Source organism: Labeo rohita, chromosome 6, assembly GCF_022985175.1.
Source record: "Labeo rohita strain BAU-BD-2019 chromosome 6, IGBB_LRoh.1.0, whole genome shotgun sequence".
Lineage (NCBI taxonomy): Eukaryota > Metazoa > Chordata > Actinopteri > Cypriniformes > Cyprinidae > Labeo > Labeo rohita.
In genome coordinates this window covers 25971132-25994569 of record NC_066874.1, presented here as the reverse complement: position 1 = coordinate 25994569, position 23438 = coordinate 25971132, and the positions used below count along the sequence as shown (strand labels likewise).

The following is a 23438-nucleotide window of genomic DNA, read 5'->3' as shown; positions in this document are numbered from 1 at the left end:
TAGAAACAGAAAAGTCTGAAATATTACTATTGTAATATTTTACTGTAACAAAATCAGTATTTAAGAAAAAATACAATTATTATTGTTGTTGATACTGATATATAATTTTCTTATATAATTTTATTAACTTGTAATATAACTAAACATTAAAAATATTAAAATACTACTATTGAAATATTTCACTTTAAAATAGTATTTTATTATAATAGTAATAATAATAATTATTATTATTATTATTGTTGTTGTTGTTGTTTTTTCGTCGTATAAAAACTATTACTAATGTTAGGTTTTATTGTAACAAAATTGTTATTTAAGAAAAATAATACAACTATTAATATTGTTGTTACTGTATATATAATTTTCTTAACTTTTATTATAACTAATTGAAAATATTAAACAGTATTACTATTAAAATATTTCACCTTAAAATACAGTATTAAAATATAATAATAATAAAAGCAATAATAATAATAATAATAATAATAATAATTAATAATAGTAATTACAAAACTGAAAAATCTGAAATATTACATCAAAACTGTTGCTGAAAGCACAAATTCGATCTATGATGGAGGGGAATATTTTCAATATAAAATATATATATAATATTTTCCCAATAAAAAAAATAATAATAATAATACATATTATTAATTATATATATATATTTTTTTTTTTTTTTTTTTTTTTTTTTTTTTTTTTTTTTAGACGTTGACACTTCATTACCGGTAATTTAATGGCTGCTGAAAATTCAGCTTAGCCATCACACAAATACATTTATTACATTTTAATGTAATAAATGTCTAAAAATAGAAAACAGTTATTATAAACTGTAATGTCACGGTCTTTAATGTATTTTTGATCATATAAACACAGCCTTGGAGGTGAGTTTGCAGAAGGAAGTAACAAAATGTACACTTCCAGTTTATGTGGAACAAAATCCTGAATTATACTACAATGCTTTCAATTTTCATAAAAATGTAAATGAGAACATGCACTGCAGAATCAACCCAAGGCTTCAAATGTCAAACAATATGAAACATTTCGTAAATGTTATTCTCGCATTTACTCAAAATGAAACCATCTATGGTTTTCCTTGGTGATACAAAACACCTCAATCCTGACACTCCCTTAAAATGATCTCCAAACTAGTTTAAATCCAGAGAAGCTGTGCAGGTCTCAGTCGAGGAGGATCAGTAGTATTCCCGTCAGCTCTACAGAGCAGATCACCTCATGAATATGCATGGGAGTATGGACTTGGCAGCAGAAGTATCCGTAATCCTGCCTCGTTCCACCAAGTCCAAGTCTTCCATTCAAGCTCGGGATGACAGAGGCTGAAGGAGGGGGCGAACTAAGGACAATGAGATTCTGAAGGAAGTGTGTATGAAACACAAAGCTGATTCAAACAAAACCGCACATTTTGCTGACTCCGACGACAGAGCTTTCTGTATGACTGAGGTGTTCGCAACGACGCAAACTGTTTTACCTCATGTCTGATTGGTGTGACCCAGTCGGCTATTCAACCCCTATTATCCTCTCTGCTCAAACAATAGAGCAGAGCAAGTGAAAGGGGAGGGGGGCTCTCTGCACCACTGCCCGGCTTTATTCCGCTCCTTATAGCCGGCAGATGCCTGTCTGATGGTGTTTTCAATAAAAGCCTTATTAAATCAGCCAGCCTACAGGCGTCCACAGACTGCTCATCTGCACCGACCCCGACATTAATGTACATACACTCAGCTATTTCACTCTAACTTTACACCCACAGATCATCTGATTGTTCCAGCAGAGGTCAGCAAGTACGTCCGCACGATGGCACTATGCATGCTTTTAGTGCTCCTTCCTCTGTGATTTAAAGGTGAAATGTGTCCACGTTAATACAATATGAAGTTAAATGGCAAAAATAATTGTCTGCGACCAGGTTGTCCACAATTGTCGATTATTTGGACAAATATCTAGTCCTGTCTTCAATTTATGCCACTGAAAGTTAAAGGATTAGTTCACTTCCAGAATAAAAATTTCCTGATAATTTACTCACCCCCATGTCATCCAAGATGTTGAAGTTTTTCTTCTGTCGAAAAGAAATGAAGGTTTTTGAGGACAAAATTCCAAGATTTTTCTCCCTATAGTGGACTTTTTATTCTGAATTGAGCCTTTAATCTATAAAAGGAAATGTTCACCCAAAATGTAAATTTACAATGACATTATTTACACCCTCATGTCATTATCAAACCATAATTTTTTTTCTCTTTCATGGAAGACGTCCAATTGTGAATGATTTACTTATTAGGGTCGTAGCAATCAAAAAAATGCTAATTCAATGCATCATTTACTGCATTTAACTACTAATTAAAATAACTAAAATCAGGGGTGCACATAAGTGGTCCTTAGGTACGCATGACCAAAATAAGAAATGCGCTGTGAAAATAAGTTTGGAGCATGCATTTGCATACTGATATGATTGACAGCTGTTAATGCACAATTACCATTTTAGATCGACAAACTGTGATATTGTATAAAATTTCTATTCAAACTGAAAGCATAATTCTAGGCTATTTGCTGCCATTTTCAAAGCACAATGCAAAAATGTGACATTTCACTCACTGACGTTTTTCACTGAACGCTCATCAGTCGGAAGTGATAAACCCGGGAGCGTGGATAATTACTTGACGACAACCCACCAAAATAAAAGATTGCTAATTTTAGGATTGAAAATGATGAAAATTCATGTTAAAATACTATAAAATAATTGTATTTTTATTTACTACTCTCTTTTTATTTTAATAAATAAAAAAAATAATAATAATAAATAAAAAAACAACTAAATAAATAATATTATATTATTAATATATTTTTAAGTTATATTTAATGGGTCACACTACGTGCACCCCTGATTATGCTGATATTCAATTATGTGTACATGTATTACCCATAAATACCATTTTAGAGCATCAAAAATGTTATAATCGGAAAAATCATGAAAAAAAAAAATCAATACTTACAATCTCATCAAAAAAATTGTAACATGAAAAAATGATAAATGTTACTTTTTAGCAATATGACATTACTTTTCTCAAACTTTCATAGATTTTTTAATGATTTTAAAAGAGGTATCAAATGCTCACCAAGGCTGTATTTATTAAAACAAAAATAAAGTAAGGTATTATTGTGAAATATTACAATTTTAAACAGCGCTTTTTAAAAAAAATTAAAAATTTTAATTTATTCCTGTGATTCCTGTCAGCATCATTACTCGACTTCAATGTCACATTATCCTTCATAAATCATTCTAATATGCTGATATGCAGAAACATTTCTTATTATGATGAATGCTGAAAATAGTTTTGCTGCTTAATATTTCTGTGTAAACCATGATATTTTGCGTCAGTATTCTTTGATGAATCGTAAGTTCAAAAGAACAGCATTTATATTAAACAGAAATATTTTCCAACACTACAAATGTATTTAATGTCAAAAAAATAATAATAATAATAATAAAAATAACAATGTACTGATGTCAAACTTTTGAACTGTAGTCTATGTAAAATGAATACCTTTATGAACAATATCAACTGCACCATAAAATCCGGACTATTTCAGTCACAAATACTAAAAATATGTGACCCCCGACCACAAAACCAGTCGCAAGGGTTAATTTTTTGAAACTGTGATAATATATAAGCTTTCCATTGATGTATGATAAAATATCTTCATGGAACACGATCTTTACTTAAGATCCTAATGTTTTTTGGCATAAAAGAAAAAGCAATAATTTTGACCCATACAATGTATTGTTGCCTGTTGCTACAAATATACCTGTGCTACTAAATTCAATATACCTACACCATTAGCCTTGTTCTCTGAACTAATATACCATGTTCCAGTCATTAAATGTTGCACAGGATTCACGCCCAACGTCCCTAGTATTCCCTGATGGAAAAAGCTGTTTCCTCAAGCTCATTAGGAAGAGGATGCAAAGGATGTTTCTCAGAGAAGTGCAAGCTGTGTCTGGCTTTAGGACAGATCACCAGTTCTTTTAACAGTGTCTAGTAAACACACACAGATGTGTGAAATGTCTTCAAGCGAACCGATTCTTAGATGTGTACTCTGCAGGTTCACATGTGGCTGTGTAAATGATGTAGACATTACAAGGTTGATGGAGGGCAAAATGTGCTAGAATCTGCGGTATGCATGTTTAAGAAGACCATTAAAATAACCGCCTTCTATGCTGCATGCTACATTTATGTCAAATATTATAATGCAATAGTCTAAAATATTACATGCAAACCTTGCACACATCAGCATATATGCAACATTATAACCAAAGAACTGATCCATCAGAATTTAATAGCAACATTTTCTAATTTTCAATGACACAAGACAAGCTAAACGCAAGACGACCGCAACGCTCAAAGTGACATGTTAAATCTGCAGGCAGCCCGAAATTATGAATAAAAATACTGAGCTGGTGAGTAAATTTGACAGGATCTATGTACTCCAGTGCAGGAGAAAATGTAGGTTAGCAGTCAGCTCCTCCCAAAGCTGTCACCCATCAGCTCATGGCCCTCAAAGAGAACACAGCAAAGGAACATGTTTACAAGCAGGTTTGATGGACATGGCTGGCAAACCTCCAGCATCAAAATTGTATTTACAAGCATGTTGAGGTGAGATGACCTAAGCTGTAAAGAACAATGCTTACAGGCAAGATTGACATTAGAAACAACAGTGGGATCTCTTCAAACACGTGTAATTCTGGTATACACCTTCATGTTGTTATAATTAGGGAAAATATTTTAATAAAATGCAAAATGATTTTAATAGAACTGTGAATTCTGCTCTGGTACAGCCCTGATTAAAATTAGTAGCTTGCAAAATAACCATAGTTTAACTGTGGTAGTTTGTATTAAGATCACCTTCCTGATGGATAATTCCTCTTCATGGTTAGATCAAACTAAACATGGTTTCTGTAAAAAAATTATAGTGTTTCATGAAAAACAGTAGCTGAAAGATATTCAGAAACTGTTCCTAGAACTTAGATTTTCAATAAAATAACATTTAAATCTATATAACTAATCAAACTTAGCTTTGACTAAATTACAATTGCTATTAAAACATTATTTTTAAGCAAATTCATTAGGAAATATTTCACCCAAAATAAATACATACAATAAAATAATACAAAATAAAATAAAATAAAATGACTATGTTGATATTCAATTATGTGTACATATATTACCCATAAATACCATTTTAGAGCATCAAAAATGTTATAATCTGAGAAATCATGAAAAAAAAAAAAAAATCTCAGATTTTAGCTTTGACTAAATTACAATTTCTATTAAAACATTATTTTTAAGCAAATTCTTTAGGAAACATTTCACCCAAAAATAAAATAAAATAAAATAAAATAAAATAAAATAAAATAAAATAAAATAAAATAAAATAAAATAAAATAAAATAAAATAAAATAAAATAAAATAAAATAAAATAATTCATCACTGCTGGAACCACCTGTTTTATAAAAAGTAATATACTTGCCTTAAAATAAAAAACCCACTAGTTTACATATGACCACATGAAGTACATTCTCACAAAAATGCAATGTTTATTAAAACATTATTTTTAAGCAAATTCATTAGGAAATATTTCACCAAAATAAATTAAAATAATAAAAATGTCATCACTGCTAAAACCATCTGTTTTATTCTGTTGCCTTAAATCTGTTTACATGTGACCACATGAAGTACATTCCCACTAAATTGCAATTTAAAAAAAAAATCATTAGAAAATATTTCACCAAAATAAAATAAAATAAAATATTTAATCACTGCTGAAACCACCTGTTTTATAAAAAGTAACATACTTGCCTTAAAAAAACCCACTAGTTTACAGGCGACCACATGAAGTACATTCTCACCATTCTTAGGATGAAGAACTGACAAAACATTTATTCTCACATCTAGCATCACTCCCCTGAGGTTTTGTGGCCTAGGTTTGTCCAAGAGCTGTGCGAGGATAGTCTCTTTTCCTTTGCTAAGCCACATTAGCTCAGTATTTGAGCATCAGCCAGAAACCTTTAACTTGCAATGATTTATATACAACTTCCATCCCCACAGAAACTGCGTGGAGCATGTCTGTGTGCTTCTGTACTGCAGTACACACCCTAACTGCTACCATTTCAACTTGAACACTGCAGAAAATTTTGAGAAAGTCCAGCTAAACTATTTACCTGTCAACCGGCCAAAAACACACTGTCTTTTGTAAGACCTTGTGATCGACTGGGACTGGCTAAACGGGCAGAGCAGACTCATTCATCATATCAGACTGATGGTCTGCATTGTGTGAGACCCTGATGAGTCAGAGGACCATGACAATAAATGATCTTGTTCAGAGCATAAAAAATAGGAAAGAAAGGCAGGACTTCAATTTCAGCAATCAAAATATTAGCAATTTTTCTTTGGTTTACCATACCATGCAACCTGGTTGTATAAGAAAACAACATCCTATTATATGAACTTTGACGTTCTACGATTCTAGCTTGTCTTTCAAATTTAATTCACATAAAATGAAGTCACATGTCTATGTCTTTGAGGAGGGGCTCACAAAGTCAACACCCAATTCTTATGCATAGATGAATGTTTAATAGAGCTTCAAGTACAGCCGTGCAAGGGCACTACACTATAGACTAATTTCCTTAAAGCTGCAGAATTTATAATGAGCCGTTTTGCTATCATTTAGAAAAAGAATTACTGTTCTCCAATACAATACACAACCAATATTTCGATGTACCTCAGCTCTCATTTGTTATAGCCCTGTTCCCTGGCAAAAGCTGCTGAGCTTTCACTTTCCACAAACTGTGTGCCACAGTACTTTCCATTACAAAAAAACAGCAAACCCTACTTTAACTTTTTCAAACTTGTCAGACGGAACTAAAAAGAAATAAATGCAATTTTGCCATTCAATCTGATTGGCAGATTACATAGAAGACAAGACAGTAAATTTTAATTACTGCAGTTGAAGACAAATGTTTACACACACCTTGCAGAACCTGCAAAATGTTAATTATTTTACCAAAATAAGAGGGATCATACAAAAACGTATGTTATTTTTTATTTAGTACTGACCTGTTGTTACCTGAACGATCCACAGTTGTTTTTTTGTTTGATAGATGTTCATGAGTCCCTTGTTTGTCCTGGGTTTTTCAGCATTTTTTGTATTTGAACCCTTTCCAACAATGACTATGATTTTGAGATCCATCTTTTACAACTCATATACAACTATTACAGAAGGTTCAAACGCTCACTGATGCTCCAGAAGGAAACACAAGAGCATTAAGAGTCAGTGGGTGAAAACTTTTTGAATTTGAAGATCAGGGTAAATTGAACTTATTTTGTCTTTGGGAAACATGTAAGTATCTTCTGTGGCTTCTGAAGGGCAGTGCTAAATGAAAAAAAAAAAAGATATTTCAGCAAAATAAGAAAAATGTACACATCTTCATTCTGTTCAAAAGTTTTCACCCCCGGCTCTTAATGCATTTTGTTTCCTTCTGAAGCATCAGTGAGCGTTTGAACCTTCAGTAATAGCTGCGTACGAGTCCCTCAGTTGTCCTCAGTGTGAAAAGATGGATCTCAAAATCATACAGTCATTGTTGGAAAGGTTCAAATAAACAAAAATACTGAAAAACCAAAGAATTTGTGACCTGAAGGATTTTTCAGAAAAACAGCAGGCAGTTTAACTGTTTAGGACAAACAAGGGACTCGTGAAGAACTATCACAAAACAAGCTGTGGATCATTTAGGTAAGAACACAGTATTAAGAATCAAGTGTATTATAATCTTTTGAACGGGATAATTTTTATAAATTCGACTATTATTTTCCCTTGTGGACTATATGTAAACATCTTTTATGTGAAATATCTTATTCAGGTCAGTACTACAAAAACAACATGCATTTTGTATGATCCCTCTTATTTTAAAATTTTGCAGATTCTGCAAGGTGTTTCTAAACTTTTGACTCCAACTCTAGATATCACCATACTTCCTCCAGTTGATTAATCACAGTACTTTAAGCCAACGGTCTTGTATTTTTTCTGAAATGTTATATTTAAACACATTATATATGCACTCATCTGCATACATTTTAGAACAGAAATCTAAATATTAGATTAAGCCCAGTTCAAAATTTCTGTTTTTCTTGCTTGTGGTTTTGTTGACATGAGGGAGTTTTACAGAGAGGGTTTTACAGAGAAGATTATAGATTTTGCTTGTTATCACTCCATAAATCAAAACAGAAGAAAACACCAGGTGTTCAGAAACAAATGCTATTTAAATCGGGCAAATGATATATAAACAAACCACTCTGCACAACCCTTAGGAATAAAAACTGGAAAAAATGTTTGGTGTATGTATTGTGCTAAAGTGGAGATTGCACATACTATATATAATTTAATTGAAATGTACAAATGTACATAGACAATAAAAAATTGAAGCTGTATTTTGGATGTTTTCTTTCCACTAATACATTATGGAAGAAAAATACCACAAAATCTCAAAATTGACTGGTGCACGAAAAACAAACAAACAGTGGTTTTGCCTGAAGCGCCAAGAAACACCCAAGAAAGCAAATCAAGAGTCATTGATCATCCTAATTCACAAACACATTGCAAAACCAATGCAGAAATTGCACATTGGGACTTTCAGAAGCTTTACATTCATGTTTCTTATTCGATATTCAGAACACATAACTCAAACCACAGGAAGGGGCAGAGGGATCAATACTCAAGGCTTCTAGTGCAGGCTCGATTTCATTTTTATTGTCAAGCTCTATATCAAGAACAGTTGATCAGAAGCAAACCACTATGCTACATAAAGCAAACATTACATGGAGGTTTACAAAGTGAGAAAAATGGTTCTATTCATAACACTGTTTAGCATAATCCTCATTCTACTAAATAATTTAAAGGGATAGTTCACCCAAAAATGAAAATTGTGTTATTAATTAATCACCCTCATGTCGTCATGTGGTTACAAACCCGTAAGACCTTCATATTTGGAACACAAATTAAGATATGTTTGATGAAATTTGAAAGCTTTCTGACCCTGCATAGACAGTAATGCAACTGACACGTTCAAGACCCAGAAAGGTAGTAAGGACACCGTTAAAATAGTCCATGTGACATGGTTCAGCCGTAATGTTATGAAGCTACGAGAACACTAGATGTAAAATCAAAATAGTCAAATTTTATCCCTTAAAACTGATCTTTGATCATCAAAATGACATATTTAAATGTTTTTTCTTGTGAAAATAATTTTCTCATGCCTTAAAACAGCTTGAATAGAACTCAACCCCACTTGCCTCATTTACTATACGCGGATCTATGAATATGCAAATTAGTCCCGCCCCCACACAGTCACACCAGCCAGAGCCCCGTGATCCACTAACTGAACTGCAGTAAACTCGATATAATGGCGAAACACGGATAATGACTGATAAAACTATGTTTTTACTAGCAGACAACTACAGTTGATACTGTAACATTTGTTAAAGTTACTTACTTGATGATGTTGTGCCCCCACAATGCCTTGAAGGCACATGGTTTGTCTAAAAGCATATTAAAAACACCATATAGACTAAGAAACAACATAAAAATCTTGATTTTCACTACAGGGGGACTTTAACAATTTCTTCTCTTCCGGGTCAATGTGTTCACGGGAGCTTCTTACATACAGATATATCATCAAAACTGATAAAACTGCACACAGCCTATACTCTAATAATACAGTATAACACAAAAGCCCACATTTCTGTGTCTACTTAGCAGAAAAATGTCATACTAAATATTTTGTGACCACAATAATGCAGAATGCAATAATTTAGCTCTTTCTGCAGGGATTCGGTATCCTGACAGGCTCTATTTGAGGAAAAAAAGAGGAAAGAGGAAGGGTGGCAGGGAAAGGATAATGATCCTCTCCCATGTCTTCTCCAGTGATACATTACACTCCCTGTCAGTGACCTTGAAACACATCAGCGTCAGAGCGCCAGATCCCAAACCGCATATGAGTGCATTTCAACAGTTTAAAGGAAGGAACAATGTCTTCCTGATTCATAAGCTTCATATCTGCACTCGAAGGGATTTAACAATGGCTTAGGACTGTGTTTTTTAGTTTCACATCTTTATGGTAGGTGGAGTACAACCACATTTTAGACTTTTATGATACTGCAATTTACAACCATAGTTGTGTCCAGAGATACGGGTGAGATTTTCTACTATGCCACCTGCATAAAGATGCAAAGGTGACATCTGGAATAGGTCAAGGGATGGAGAAGACTCTCTGATGTCCTGTCATGGGTGACAACATTAATCTCAGCCTGCTCCTCTGCAGAGGTGGCTTGGATTTCATCCAGGGAGAAAAACTGAGAGGCCCAAAGAGTGAGCCTGCACTGGCTGATGTAAGAGAAACTAAAGCAAGGATTTCGCTTCTAATGACCCACATTCTGAAGCATATTAAAATGCAATGTGGAGGCGATTTAAGATGTGACTACTATAGAGCTTAAAAGCAGACAACATCATAGGAGCTCTATTAATCTACTATTTTCCCATCACTAGCACTATCGCGAATAGTACCAGTTTTATTACTGCCTCAAAAAAAATCCCTTGATTCAGTTTCCCATCCTTTAATAGAAAACTATGTGAAGCAACAGTTTCTTTCTTCCCCAAACTGTCGTGCAGCCAAACTGTTTTTGTTCTTGGCCAGAGAGTCAGCGTTTCCATGGTGCATGGCAGGACACAGCGGGTGAGAGCTCCATTCAGAGGGAGAGCGAGAAAAATAGAGAAGGAAAAATAAAGAGAGAGAGGTTGAGAGACATTATACTCACAGTGTACAGCTCGTTTGTCACTTTCACCAGCTCCTCGTGCATCTGAATGCCAATTTCTTTACTCTGCAACACACACACAAATAAAAAAATGGGTCACAAATTAGTCAAACTTTAAACTGACAATACATTATAGATTAGAATATATTCAAAAAAGGACAGAAACATCTAGAAACATTAAAACCTAATTTCCTATTTGACAGACAACAAGTATTGCTCATTCAGCTGTATTAACTTTACAACCCCATGTGTCATTTAAGTTGTTGTTTTCCCATTTTTGTAGACTGGTAACATGTGGCACAAATATCAGCTCTTTTTTACTTGACCAACGTCCAAAATGCAAGCTTAAAAAATTATAATTTCAAAAAAGACATTAAGGTTTTTGAGGAAAACATTCAGGATTTCTCTCCATTTAATGGGTTGAAGGTCCAAATTGCATTTTCAATGCAGCTTCAAAGGGCTCTACACAATCCCAGCTAAGGTCTTATCTAGCGAAACAATCAATCCTTCTCAAAAAAACAAAAAACAAAAATAGTTTACATACTTTTTTTTAACCACAAATGCTCATCTTACACTAGCTCTGCATCCACGACTTCACGCATTACGGAACCACACTGGAAAGGTCACGTGTGACATACTGTAGTCGGAAGTACCGATCCAGTGTTTTAAAAGGGTACGTGCAAAGAAAGTCAAACGGCCTTAACAAAAAAGGGAAAACAATGATGTCAGATTTTTTTGAAGTTGGAAGAGAAAACGAGATGTAGTTTTTCGCCCTACCCTACCTTTTTGAACCGAAGTACACAGACAAAGTCGTGGACACGCATCGTAAAGCTAGTGCAAGATAAGCATTTGTGGTTAAAAAGTATATACAGAATTCAAAAGTTTACATACACCTTGCATATTCTGCAAAATGTTAATTATTTTACCAAAAATGTAGTACTGACCTGGATAAGATATTTCACAGATGTTTACATATAGGCCACAAATTAAAATTATTGTTGAATTTATAAAAATGACCCCAAAAGTTAACATATGCTTGATTCTTAATACTGTGTAGTTACCTGAATGATTCACAACTGTGTTTTTATTTGTTCAGTAATAGTTGTTCATGAGTCCCTTGTTTGTCCTAAACAGTTAAACCGCCCGCTGTTCTTCAGAAACATCCTTCAGGTCCCATGAATTCTTTGGTTTTTCAACATTTTTGTGTATCTGAACCCTTTTCAAGAATGACTGTATGATTTTGAGATCCATCATTTCACACTGAGGACAGCTGAGGGACTCATATGCAACTATTACAGAAGGTTCAAATGCTCACTGATGCTCCAGAAGGAAAAACGATTCATTAAGAGCCTGGGGGTGAAAACTTTTGGAATTCAACGATCAGAGTAAATTGAACTTATTTTGTCTTCTGGGAAAAATGAAAGTACATTCTGTAGATTCTGAAGGGCAGTACTATATAAAAAATTATATTTAGGCAAAATAAGAAAAAAGTACATGACTCTCCATTCTGTTCAAAAGTTTACACCCCTGGCTCTTAATAGTTGCATATGAGTTTCTCAGTTGTCCTCGGTGTGAAAAGATGGATCTCAAAATCATACAGTCATTGTTGGAAAGGGTTCAAATACACAAAAATGCTGAAAAACCAAAGAATTTGTGGGACCTAAAGGATTTTTCTGAAGAACAGCAGGCAGTAACTGTTCGGGACAAACAAGGGACTCATGAACAACTATCACTAAACAAAAAAAAGCAGCTGTGGATCCTTCAGGTAACAACACAGTATTAAGAATAAAGTGTATGAAAACTTTTGAACTTTTAAGTCATTTTTATAAATTCAACTATTATGTTCTTTCGTGGACTATATGTAAACATATTTATGTAAAATATCTTTTACAGGTCAGTACTAAATAAAAAATAATATGCATTTTGTATGATCCCTCTTATTTTATGTTTCACATTGCTGTATGGTGACCGCACTATATTGCCACAAAATGTCAAAAAGGCTCATGTTTCCAGTCGATCGATCATTTGATACAATGCTTTTCAAATAACCTCTGCATCATTTCCTGCATTTTTGTAAACAGTGGTTTAGACAGGGATCAGGCTGATTCAAATACTCTGACTGTGACACTGAAAGCTGCTTATGCATTCCTGTGGTAAAATAATAATTTAATACTGCTATAAACAAGTTAACTGGAAAGAAGACAACTCTAGGAGAGGAGAAAAACATTTTGTTCCTCCTCCCACACGGCATAACTACTACTGCTTACATGCACACGTACGCACCTGTCGCCGTGTGAGCCAAGAGAAAGTACGGCATTTAACTCTAAAGTCAGTGCACAATCTGGAAGAAATTGGAGGGCAAGAACTCCAGGGAAGCTGGAAATTGTTCACTGCAAGCACAAGTCTTTTCATTAAACACAAAAGACAGAGACTGGCCTAGATAGACACATTCAGACACAAAAAAGGTCTGGTAAAACTCCTATGCTCAAAGAATCTACAGGTACGAGCATCACCTTTCCCGTCAACAGTTCAAAAGCTGTGCGTAGGAATAGCGCATTTCTCTAAGGAGACTCAAAAAATTCAGATGACAAAACAATGCATAGTACAAAAAGAAAACAAAATATAAAATGATATCAAGTAGTGTGCAAAACAGAATTTTCTGAAGTACCAACTGTGCAAGAACAGAATTGTTATGTGACTAAAACTGAAAATATAAAACTAAAGGCTAATTTAAAACATTAATACATACTGTAATAGTATATAAATAATACTAACACGCCACTGGAATGCTCTGTCTTGGGCAAAGAACGTTTTGTGATATTTTGAAGCAATAGAGAGCTGTCATATTTTAAAACATAAGGCTGGAGCTTGATCCCAGTCTTGAATGAATTATCCCAGTAGCCCTCCAGTGCCCTTTTATGTTCGTAAAGCATAATGGACCATAATACCCAGCGATCAATAAAGGCTACAGCACAGGTATAGTCAGGGCTATGCTTAGGAATCCAAAATAATCTCTCTCCACACATGAATGTTCACATAGACACTTATCCCTGCAACCAATTTACACATCTAGTCATCCATGCTAATGGGATAAGCACCTTACAATATTCATGCATATGTGTTGATTTTGTTTTTAGCAAACATGTCAACTTAATATAGCACAAAATCTGATGAAAGAGATTAAATGCCTGAATAAAAAGTTGTCAAGCAAATCATATAAACACATAATCACTGCTCAAGAGATTTATTTGAGTACAGAACTACATAAAATATGGATAGTATAGATCAGGTTTTTATTATTTTATTTTATTTATTTATTTATTTATTTTCATTTTTTATATATTTTTTATTCATTTATTATACATTTATTTATTTTACTTTAATTTTTGTAAGGAATTTGATGAGAAATATATATATATTTAGGGATGTACCAATATTAAAATTAAATATTTAAATAAGCAATTTCATGATATTGCAAATAACCAATAAACATTCCAATATTCTAATTTATTACTATTTTGTAAATTAAAGTAATTTAAAAATAAAACAAAAATAAAATCAACAATTTGCTACAAATGAATTTAGGCATCACAACACTATAACATACAATATTAAAAAAAGGTATTCATTTTGAGATTTGCTAAAGATTACATTTAACAATGTATTTTATAAGTCTTTAAAGGCTAATTATGATTATTATTAAATATTGTATTGAAAAAAGAAAAAAAAAAATATATATATATATATATATATATATATATATATAAAAATGTAAAATATTAAAAATAAATGTTGGGGTCATATGTTGAGTGAAAAAAAAAACATAAAATTATTACCAAGAGAAAACTGCATAAGACAGGACATTATATATTATAAGATAACGAGGTGTTCCCTCCCTCTTTATCTTCTCCACCAACCCACTGCAAATTCATGCTTTTGCTGAGACAAAAAAAGCATTATTTAACAGCCTGTGGGGATTGAAAATCTGTATTACTGCATACATCACATTCACAGTGGAGAATATATGGCAACAGCTCTCAGTGGAAACCTCTGATGCAATATTATGAAAGAGCCAAAGCCACTGACACACTGCAGTCTCTTGCCGCTGGTAACACTAGTGTAAGACTGTTCAAAATGCCGTCAAGCTACAGTACATGTTTCCCAGCTGTCTTTGCTGCTCATTCATCCTCATCCGCCCCACCAGCGAAACGTTCTGCTGACCTCAGGTTTACGTTTCTCATCTCGCTGTGTGCTGGAATCCTCTGACGTGGACAAAACTGCTGTTAGTGTTTACTAACTGCTACTGAATGTCCTAAATGCGTAATTAAAGAAAAAGTTCAAATAAGAGCTTAAGGATGTAAGTAAGGCTATTCATTATCATTCCAGACAGCAGACTCATGTTGCTAGACTGGTGATTCTCAACTGCTTTGGTTTTAGGACCCACGTTTTACACTGGACACTATGGAAGTCTGCTTCCGCCACTGAAAAAAAAAAAAAAAAAAAAAAGGTAATTGTGACTTTTTATGTCTTTTTTTAACTCTGACGTTTTTTCCTCACAATTGCGAGTTCACATCTCACAATTTACATCTCGCAATTCTGACTTTTTTCCTACAACTGCAAGTTTACATCTCACAATTCTCACCTTTTTTCTCACAACTGCACGTTTACATTGCACAATTTTTACTTTTTTTCTCACATTTTGCGAGTTTACATATTGCAACTCAGACTTTTTTCTCACAATTGCAAGTTTACATCTCACAATTCTCACTTTTTGCTCAATTGCGAGTTTACATCTCACAATTCTCACTTTTTGCTCAATTGCGAGTTTACATCTCACAATTCTCACTTTTTTCTCACAATTGCAAGTTTACATCTCATAATTCTGACTATTCTTACAATTGCAAGTTTACATCTCACAAATCTTCTTACAATTGTGAGTTTACATTTCACAATTCTCACTTTTTTCTCACAATTGCGAGTTTACATCTCATAATTCTGACTATTCTTACAATTGTGAGTTTACATTTCACAATTCTCACTTTCTTCACACTATTGCGGGTTTAAATCTCGCAATTCTGACTTTTTTCCTACAACTACAAGTTTACATCTCACAATTCTCATTTTTTTCTCACAATTACGAGTTTACATCTCACAACCCTCACCTTTTTTCTCACAACTGCACGTTTACATTGCACAATTTTTACTTTTTTTCTCACATTTGCGAGTTTACATCTTGCAACTCAGACTTTTTTCTCACAATTGCAAGTTTACATCTCACAATTCTCACTTTTTTCTCACAATTGCGAGTTTACATCTCATAATTCTGACTATTCTTACAATTGTGAGTTTACATTTCACAATTCTCACTTTCTTCACACTATTGCGGGTTTAAATCTCGCAATTCTGACTTTTTTCCTACAACTGCAAGTTTACATCTCACAATTCTCATTTTTTTCTCACAATTACGAGTTTACATCTCACAACCCTCACCTTTTTTCTCACAACTGCAAGTTTACATTGCACAATTTTTACTTTTTTTCTCACATTTGCGAGTTTACATCTTGCAACTCAGACTTTTTTCTCACAATTGCAAGTTTACATCTCACAATTTTCACTTTTTTCTCAATTGTGAGTTTACATTTCACAATTCTCACTTTTTTTCTCACAATTGCGAGTTTACATCTCATAATTCTGACTATTCTTACAATTGTGAGTTTACATTTCACAATTCTCACTTTCTTCACACTATTGCGGGTTTAAATCTCGCAATTCTGACTTTTTTTTCCTCACAATTGCATATTTACATTTCACAATTCTCACTTTTTTTCCTCACAGTTCTGAGTTTCTGCCTCACAATTGACTTTTTTTTACAATTGCGAGTTCACATTTCACAATTCTCACTTTTTTCTCACTATCACGAGTTTACATCCTGCAATTCAGACTTTTTTTCTTCTCACAATTGCAAGTTTACATCTTGCAACTGACTTTTCTCTCACGCAATTAACTTTCTCACAATTGTGTTTACATTTCACAATTCTGACTTTTCTTCTCACAATTGCTGTAAAAAAAAAGTTTATTTCACGCAATTCTGAGAAAAAAAGTCACAGTTGCAAGATATAAACTCACAATTCTGAAAAAAAAGTCAGAATTGTGAGATAAAAAGTGTCAATTACCTTTCTTTATGTTTTTTTCTGTGGCGGAAATGGGTTTCCATAGAAACAACTGTACAAGAGCACCAAAATAAAAAAATAAAAAAATGTCCTTAAAAATCACACACTGAAATTTTTATTGCCACAGTGTTGTAAATATAATTATAAAATATCAAATTGCAGGTCAGCTCTTTTAAATCAGTTGATTTTTGTGAATGAAAACACACTGCACAACACAACAAGTGCTGTTCCATTCATGAACAAGTATTGTATTATTGTACGTTTACAGTATTGCATGTTAATTTTACGGATACACTCATGCACCTAAGTACAAATTTCGTTCTCATGTGGAGATTCGCATGTAGAGAATGATAATAAAATAACTGGAATGAACTGAAGTGACTCTTTTGTGTCAACCCTTTTAATGAATCATTTAAAAAGACTCACATAATAAAGTGAAGTGTTTCAGAATTTTATAATAATTTTACTAATTATAACAGTTTGACACTAGAAATGCAATTTAAAGTTTTCATCATTTTATGTTCACATATTAATAGAATTTATGATTACTGGTGATAATATTTGTAAAAAATAATTAATGAAGTACTTATTGCAATTTAGAAATTATTTTTCTCTCTTTCTTTTTTTTGTGAAATCAGAATGGACATTCTAACTGTAATATGCCCAAATTAATCAAAACTGAATCAAACTGAACTGCAATCTGAATCAAATCGAACTAAAAGCTAGTGAATTCAGAAATATATATGGGGTCTTGTTTATAAATATGAGCCTGTCACATCACAGCAGCATTCAAACATGCATCCATACAGAGTAGGGTATCTTAGGTGACCTTGAGTACGCTCACTGCAAGTAATTAACAGTTTCCCAGGGTGCTCTGGGTGTGTTTTATTGGTTCACAGTCACCTCACTGAACCACTCTCGTATGAATGGCGGCTGGAAGCACAGGGCCTCACCTACAGGAAAAGCAGCCAGGTGTAAACACGCTAGTAGTGTTTGGATTACACCACAGGAATCCAGGCTATGTGTTGACAGTGTTCCAACTCATATAGTCCAGACCCCATAAGTCACACCACGGAGAATACAGCCAGTGGCGGCACTCCTCACCAGTATGACTTTAACTCAAAGGATGTGCATAAATAGGCTGTAGTCACACTGTGAGACAGCATGCGTTTAGACATGCACATTCATTTTGTCACATACCATCCGTACACACCGTCTGCAAGCATTTAAAATCAGCCTAAAATTCCAACAGAACAGCTAAAACAAGAAGGTCGGAGGCAGACGTTGCTGTGCTAAGAAAAATGTCTGCCAAGAAATTGCATGAAATTGTATGAAGTCACCTGGCTGCGTGAAAGAATACATAATCATTTTGGAGTGGGTGTTATGATTTTCCAAATTTGGAAAGTTTCAGTGTTGTGTCAGATGTGCAACTTTTTAGTTGCACAATTCAGACTTTTTTCTTGCAATTCTGAGTTTACGTCTCACAATTCAGACTTTTTTCTTGCAATTCTGAGTTTACGTCTCACAATTCAAACTTTTTTCTTGCAATTTTGAATTTACGTCTCACAATTCAGACTTTTTTCTTGCAATTCTGAGTTTACATCTCACAATTCAGACTTTTTTCTGCAATTCTGAGTTTACGTCTCACAATTCAGACTTTTTTCTTGCAATTCTGAGTTTACGTCTCACAATTCAAACTTTTTTCTTGCAATTTTGAATTTACGTTTCACAATTCAGACTTTTTTCTTGCAATTCTGTGTTTACGTCTCACAATTCAGACTTTTTTTTGCAATTCTGCGTTTGTCTCACAATTCAGAGTTTTTGCAGGAAATTCTGCATTTATGTCTCACAATTCAAATTTTGTTTCTTGCAATTCTGAGTTTATATCTCAAAATTAATTTTTGTTTTCTTGCAATTCTGCGTTTGTCTCACAATTCAGACTTTTTTCTTGCAGTTCTGAGTTTATATCTCACAATTCAGACATTCTTTCTGAAAACTGCTAGATATGAAGTCATAATTGTGAGATATAAACTCAAAATTGTGAGATATAATAAAAAGGTAGGCGTTTTGAGATACAAGCTTACAATTGTGAGAAAAAAGTCAGAAATGTGAGATGAAAAAGTTGCCTTTTTAATTCATTTTATGTTGCAGAAACATAAAACAACAAGATGTAAAAAACTGAGATGTAAATTCAGAATTAAGGGGGGGGGGGAATCACAATTATTGGATATAAATCAGAAATTGTGGGACTTTTTTCCTTAAAATTGTGAGTTTGTATCTTACAATCATTTTTCTCCGAATTGCAAGAAAAAAAGTCACAATTACATGTTTTATTTTCTTATCCCTTGGCGGAAACAAGCTTTCATAGTCTCCAGTAGGTTTACAACAAGAAAACCTTTATGACTTTTTATGTTTTATGTTATATAGTCAATGTCTGTTAACTCTGAGGCCATATTCTAGTGCACTCCTAAAAGTCATAATGGACAAAAAATAAAACATTCATCTTGTTTTTATGGATGTATACCAATTTATATGCAATTAAAATATACAACCAGTACTGAATCCCACAATGAATCCAATTTTATGTAAGTCTTGGCATAATAGTCTGATTAAGTAAGTATTAAGACAGAGGTGTCTGTTAGCTAAAAGTGGACATGAGGTTCCTATGGTATTTAAATAAATGTGAGAAGAAAAAAAAAGGACGTCAAAGCCTCAGACCTTTTTGAAGAGCCGAATGACGTCCTCGCTGATCTGAGCCAGGCGAACAATGACATTGTTGATGTAGATGTCGTTAAGTGTGGCATGATCTCTGCTTTCTCTTCGAGTCTGGTTCAAAACCAGATACCAGCAGTTTACTGAAGAAAGGAGGTGTTGTTCTTTCCTGGAAGGACAGAGAAAGGGATAATAATGTTAAACACTGTGATAAGTTGGCTTGCTTGCTTTTTTGCATTTCTTTCCGTCCTGCTGAAATATTTGGCTTGTTCTTTATTTCACGAGTTCACGGTTACATATAATTAGCCGGCGTGTAGTAATGCATATTTGGTGTGCTATCCGGGGAAGGGCTCCGAGCTCGGGAACGGCCCGAACCCAGAGAACCCCACTAGGTGTAGTGAGAACTCAGAGTGAGGAGATGGGGTGGTGGAGGGATGCTGATAAACCGTCAAAAGGATAGAGGTAAGTCAGCTGTATTTGAATCTATAGCGTTGATTAACTTGAGTGGACTCCTGTTGTGTTAATTAGGCTTGGTATCTGACACGCTCCTCCCGAACCTTGTTAATAAAACATCATATAATGTATCATCTTCCATAATTGTCAGATTGTCAGATGAAATCCACAGGTCCTGTACTTTTGTTTTTCTGCCATAATTTTTTATAAACTAACAAATGCAGTCACTTTCAATCACTATGTGTGGTACTGCAGACTTAAAGGGACAGTTCACCCCAAAATGAAAAACTATGTTTTTGTGTCATTATGTCATTATCTCACCCTCAAGTTGTTCCAAACCTGCATGAATTTCTTTTGAGCACAAAGGAAGATATTCTGAAGAACGTTGGTAACCAAACAGTCGACAATTGACTTAATATAGAAGTAAATGGTAAAAACATCTTTTGTGCTCAACAGAAAAAAGAACTATGACTTTAAGTCTCCATACCACACATGCAGTACTCAGCACCTGACAGTAAACTGATCACTTAATACCTTAAAACTGCTAAAAATAATGACGCTGAGACACAAATCGCCCTAGCTTGAACTTAATCAGCTTTTGGGACCATAAGCTTGTGTTCTGTGCTAACCCTTCACTTCTTTCCTTAGTCCTATCTTCTTAACTAATCGACAAGCTGAAGTAGGGGAATGCAAAAATAAATAACTGTGTTGAGAGTACTGAAAGCCGAGAGATAGCAGGATGAGGCTGTGGCTACGTGACACAAGTAGCAAAGGCAATTACTTCAGAGAGTATTTGGACTAAGGGGAGAACATCAAAGTGTGGCCTCTTGCAAGAGTTAGTGAAATGCTAATCGCTGCTAATGAGGAACGTATATCTCCCTGCTGCATGTGGCGAACGTTATTAGCCCTGTAATCTGCCCTCAAATGAGGATAAACAGTAAACAAAGAAGCATATGCCAACCAGCACCCTATTAATGCTGATCTTTGGGAGCTTGAGAAGCTTATGAAAAACAAACCCTGCATAACTTAATATATAGAGACTTATATAAGTATTCTGTAAGTTGATTCTGAAGGATCATGTGACACTGATGACTGGAGTAGTGGATGCTGAAAATTAAACTTTGCATCACCGGAATAAATTACATTTTAAAATATATAATAAAATAGAAAACAGTTGTTTTGAGTTGTAATAATATTTTACAATATTTTCCTATTTTTATTTAGTAAATATAGTCTTTGTGAGCATAAAATATTTCTAAAAACATTTAAAAAACGGCTTGACCCCAAACTTTTTAATGGTTGTGTATCAATATGCCATTTTAATTCATTGGTATTACATGCTTCTATAAGAAATGCCATGATATTACCACAACAAATACAAAGTATTACAAAGACACAAGTCCAAAAAACATGGTGAAACATGTACAGTGCATTTAATTATTTTAAGTATTTAAACTTAAAATTTCAAACTTTAAAATTAAGACTTTTTGGTTTGGAAATAAACTGATCCGCCTTGCTGTGAACGCTTAGCAAAAAGATATGAGAATCTCATATGACTTGCAAAACACAAACGCATGAGCAGCCAGCGCTGTCTATTCATGCATAGATTCCTCTGAAAGATAAACTTTATATGCAGAAGATATGAATTGCATTGCATTTACAAGAATGAGGAAGAGGAAGGAGCCTAACGGAATGTGCCAGATCACACATATGCCGCAGCAAGGAAATAAGAATATGTCCACCGATAGAGCTGAAAGATGAACAGCTCAAAGTGTGGCTGTGCACAATGTTCAAAGAATGTTTTTTTTTTGTTTTTTTGGCCCCTGCTTTTGAAACTAGCAACTGTAGCACTAGGCCATAGGCTAGATCTCTACAATAGATTAGAAATCGCCTTATTTCATCCAAAACTGCAGAAAGACATTCTCTGGCCCTTTTCTTTTATTCTCATTTACATTTTTTTTCAATATTCAGAAAATAGATCAAAAGCACTGTTCTGACTCTATAATCAAGGCCTGAAAAAAAAAGATCATATGATTCATAATCACATTTCTCCAATTGCTTTTTTCAATGTTCATGGTCCACGATCCATACAAAGGGCCAAAGATCACATAAAACTCTATGTTTAATTTCAAAGGGTTTGAAACAAGAATGCAATGCTCTGATGTTTTCATGTACTTATGTTTTCTTTAGGCTATGTGTACAGTAGTTGAAATAGAGACGAATTCACGAATGATTATGCAGTGTGGAAGTAAGCCTCGGTGATACTTCCGCTTCATTAGACACTATAGGGACAAAAAACGAGAAGAATAACAACGTACAGTAAACTGTAAAACTGTTTGCACTACAAACCAGTGTGCTCATAATTAAGACAATACTTTAAAATGATATGGTAAGACACACCAGTTTGCAATATCAAGCAGCAAAAAGAGCTGTTTTGTACAGCTAAACATAGCTGGATGCTAGGAAAGTTCATTTCGGTTATTTTTCCTAACTGACAGGCGATGCTCTTTAACTGATTATTAACCGTTAACTGACAAGATTATTTTACATTCATAATTAACAGAACTAAAGAAAAAACTGTGCAACAAGTAGCTAGTATGTAGAGTTTTGGTTCATTTTTGTGCTGCACGAAAGGAAGACTGCTGAAAGCGGAATCTTATTTTTCTTTATTTTACAAAAGCGCAGAGATTTTTTTTTATTGTTAATGTACACCAATAAAAGCACACAGTTTAGAGCTTCAATTATCTTTATGACCATTAGAAGAAAAAAAAAAAAACAAGTGATTGCACCGGTGCCACAAGAGCACACACAGTTAAGCATTGCTAACTTGACAACGCAGCCTTTCCATTATCATAATAAAATACAGCCAAACATGTGGAAAAAAAAACAAACAAAAAAAAACAAAAATCACACTGCTTAATCATTATCAACGTACTGCTGTGATATTATGCCAAACAATTTGTTTTATGTGGATATTGGAATGCAAGTGAAGTATAAAACCAGGTTTACACAATAAATAATATTTTGGCATTCAGATACATCCCAAATACAGAAAGATTTGGATTTGTGTCGTATGAGAGACCCAGCGTTAGTTTGAGTTTTGCTTTAGCCTTAAAGAATTCCTTTTGGCTTGTCATATCATATAGTCTAACTTCATATATTTGTCATATATATATGTTAAATACTGTTAAAATGAAGGGGTTTTTTTGAGGAATGAGAGGAACTAAAATAGCCTAGC

General features: G+C 33.8%; 1 protein-coding gene across 1 annotated transcript in view; it reads right to left on the bottom strand.

The window, feature by feature from the left end:
• srgap3 (SLIT-ROBO Rho GTPase activating protein 3) overlaps positions 1 to 23438 on the bottom strand; it is a 108658-nt gene that overhangs the window by 50169 nt on the left and 35051 nt on the right. Inside the window, 2 exon segments of the mRNA XM_051112515.1 lie at positions 10869 to 10931; positions 19754 to 19916. Coding sequence (XP_050968472.1) covers positions 10869 to 10931; positions 19754 to 19916 — 226 coding nt within the window.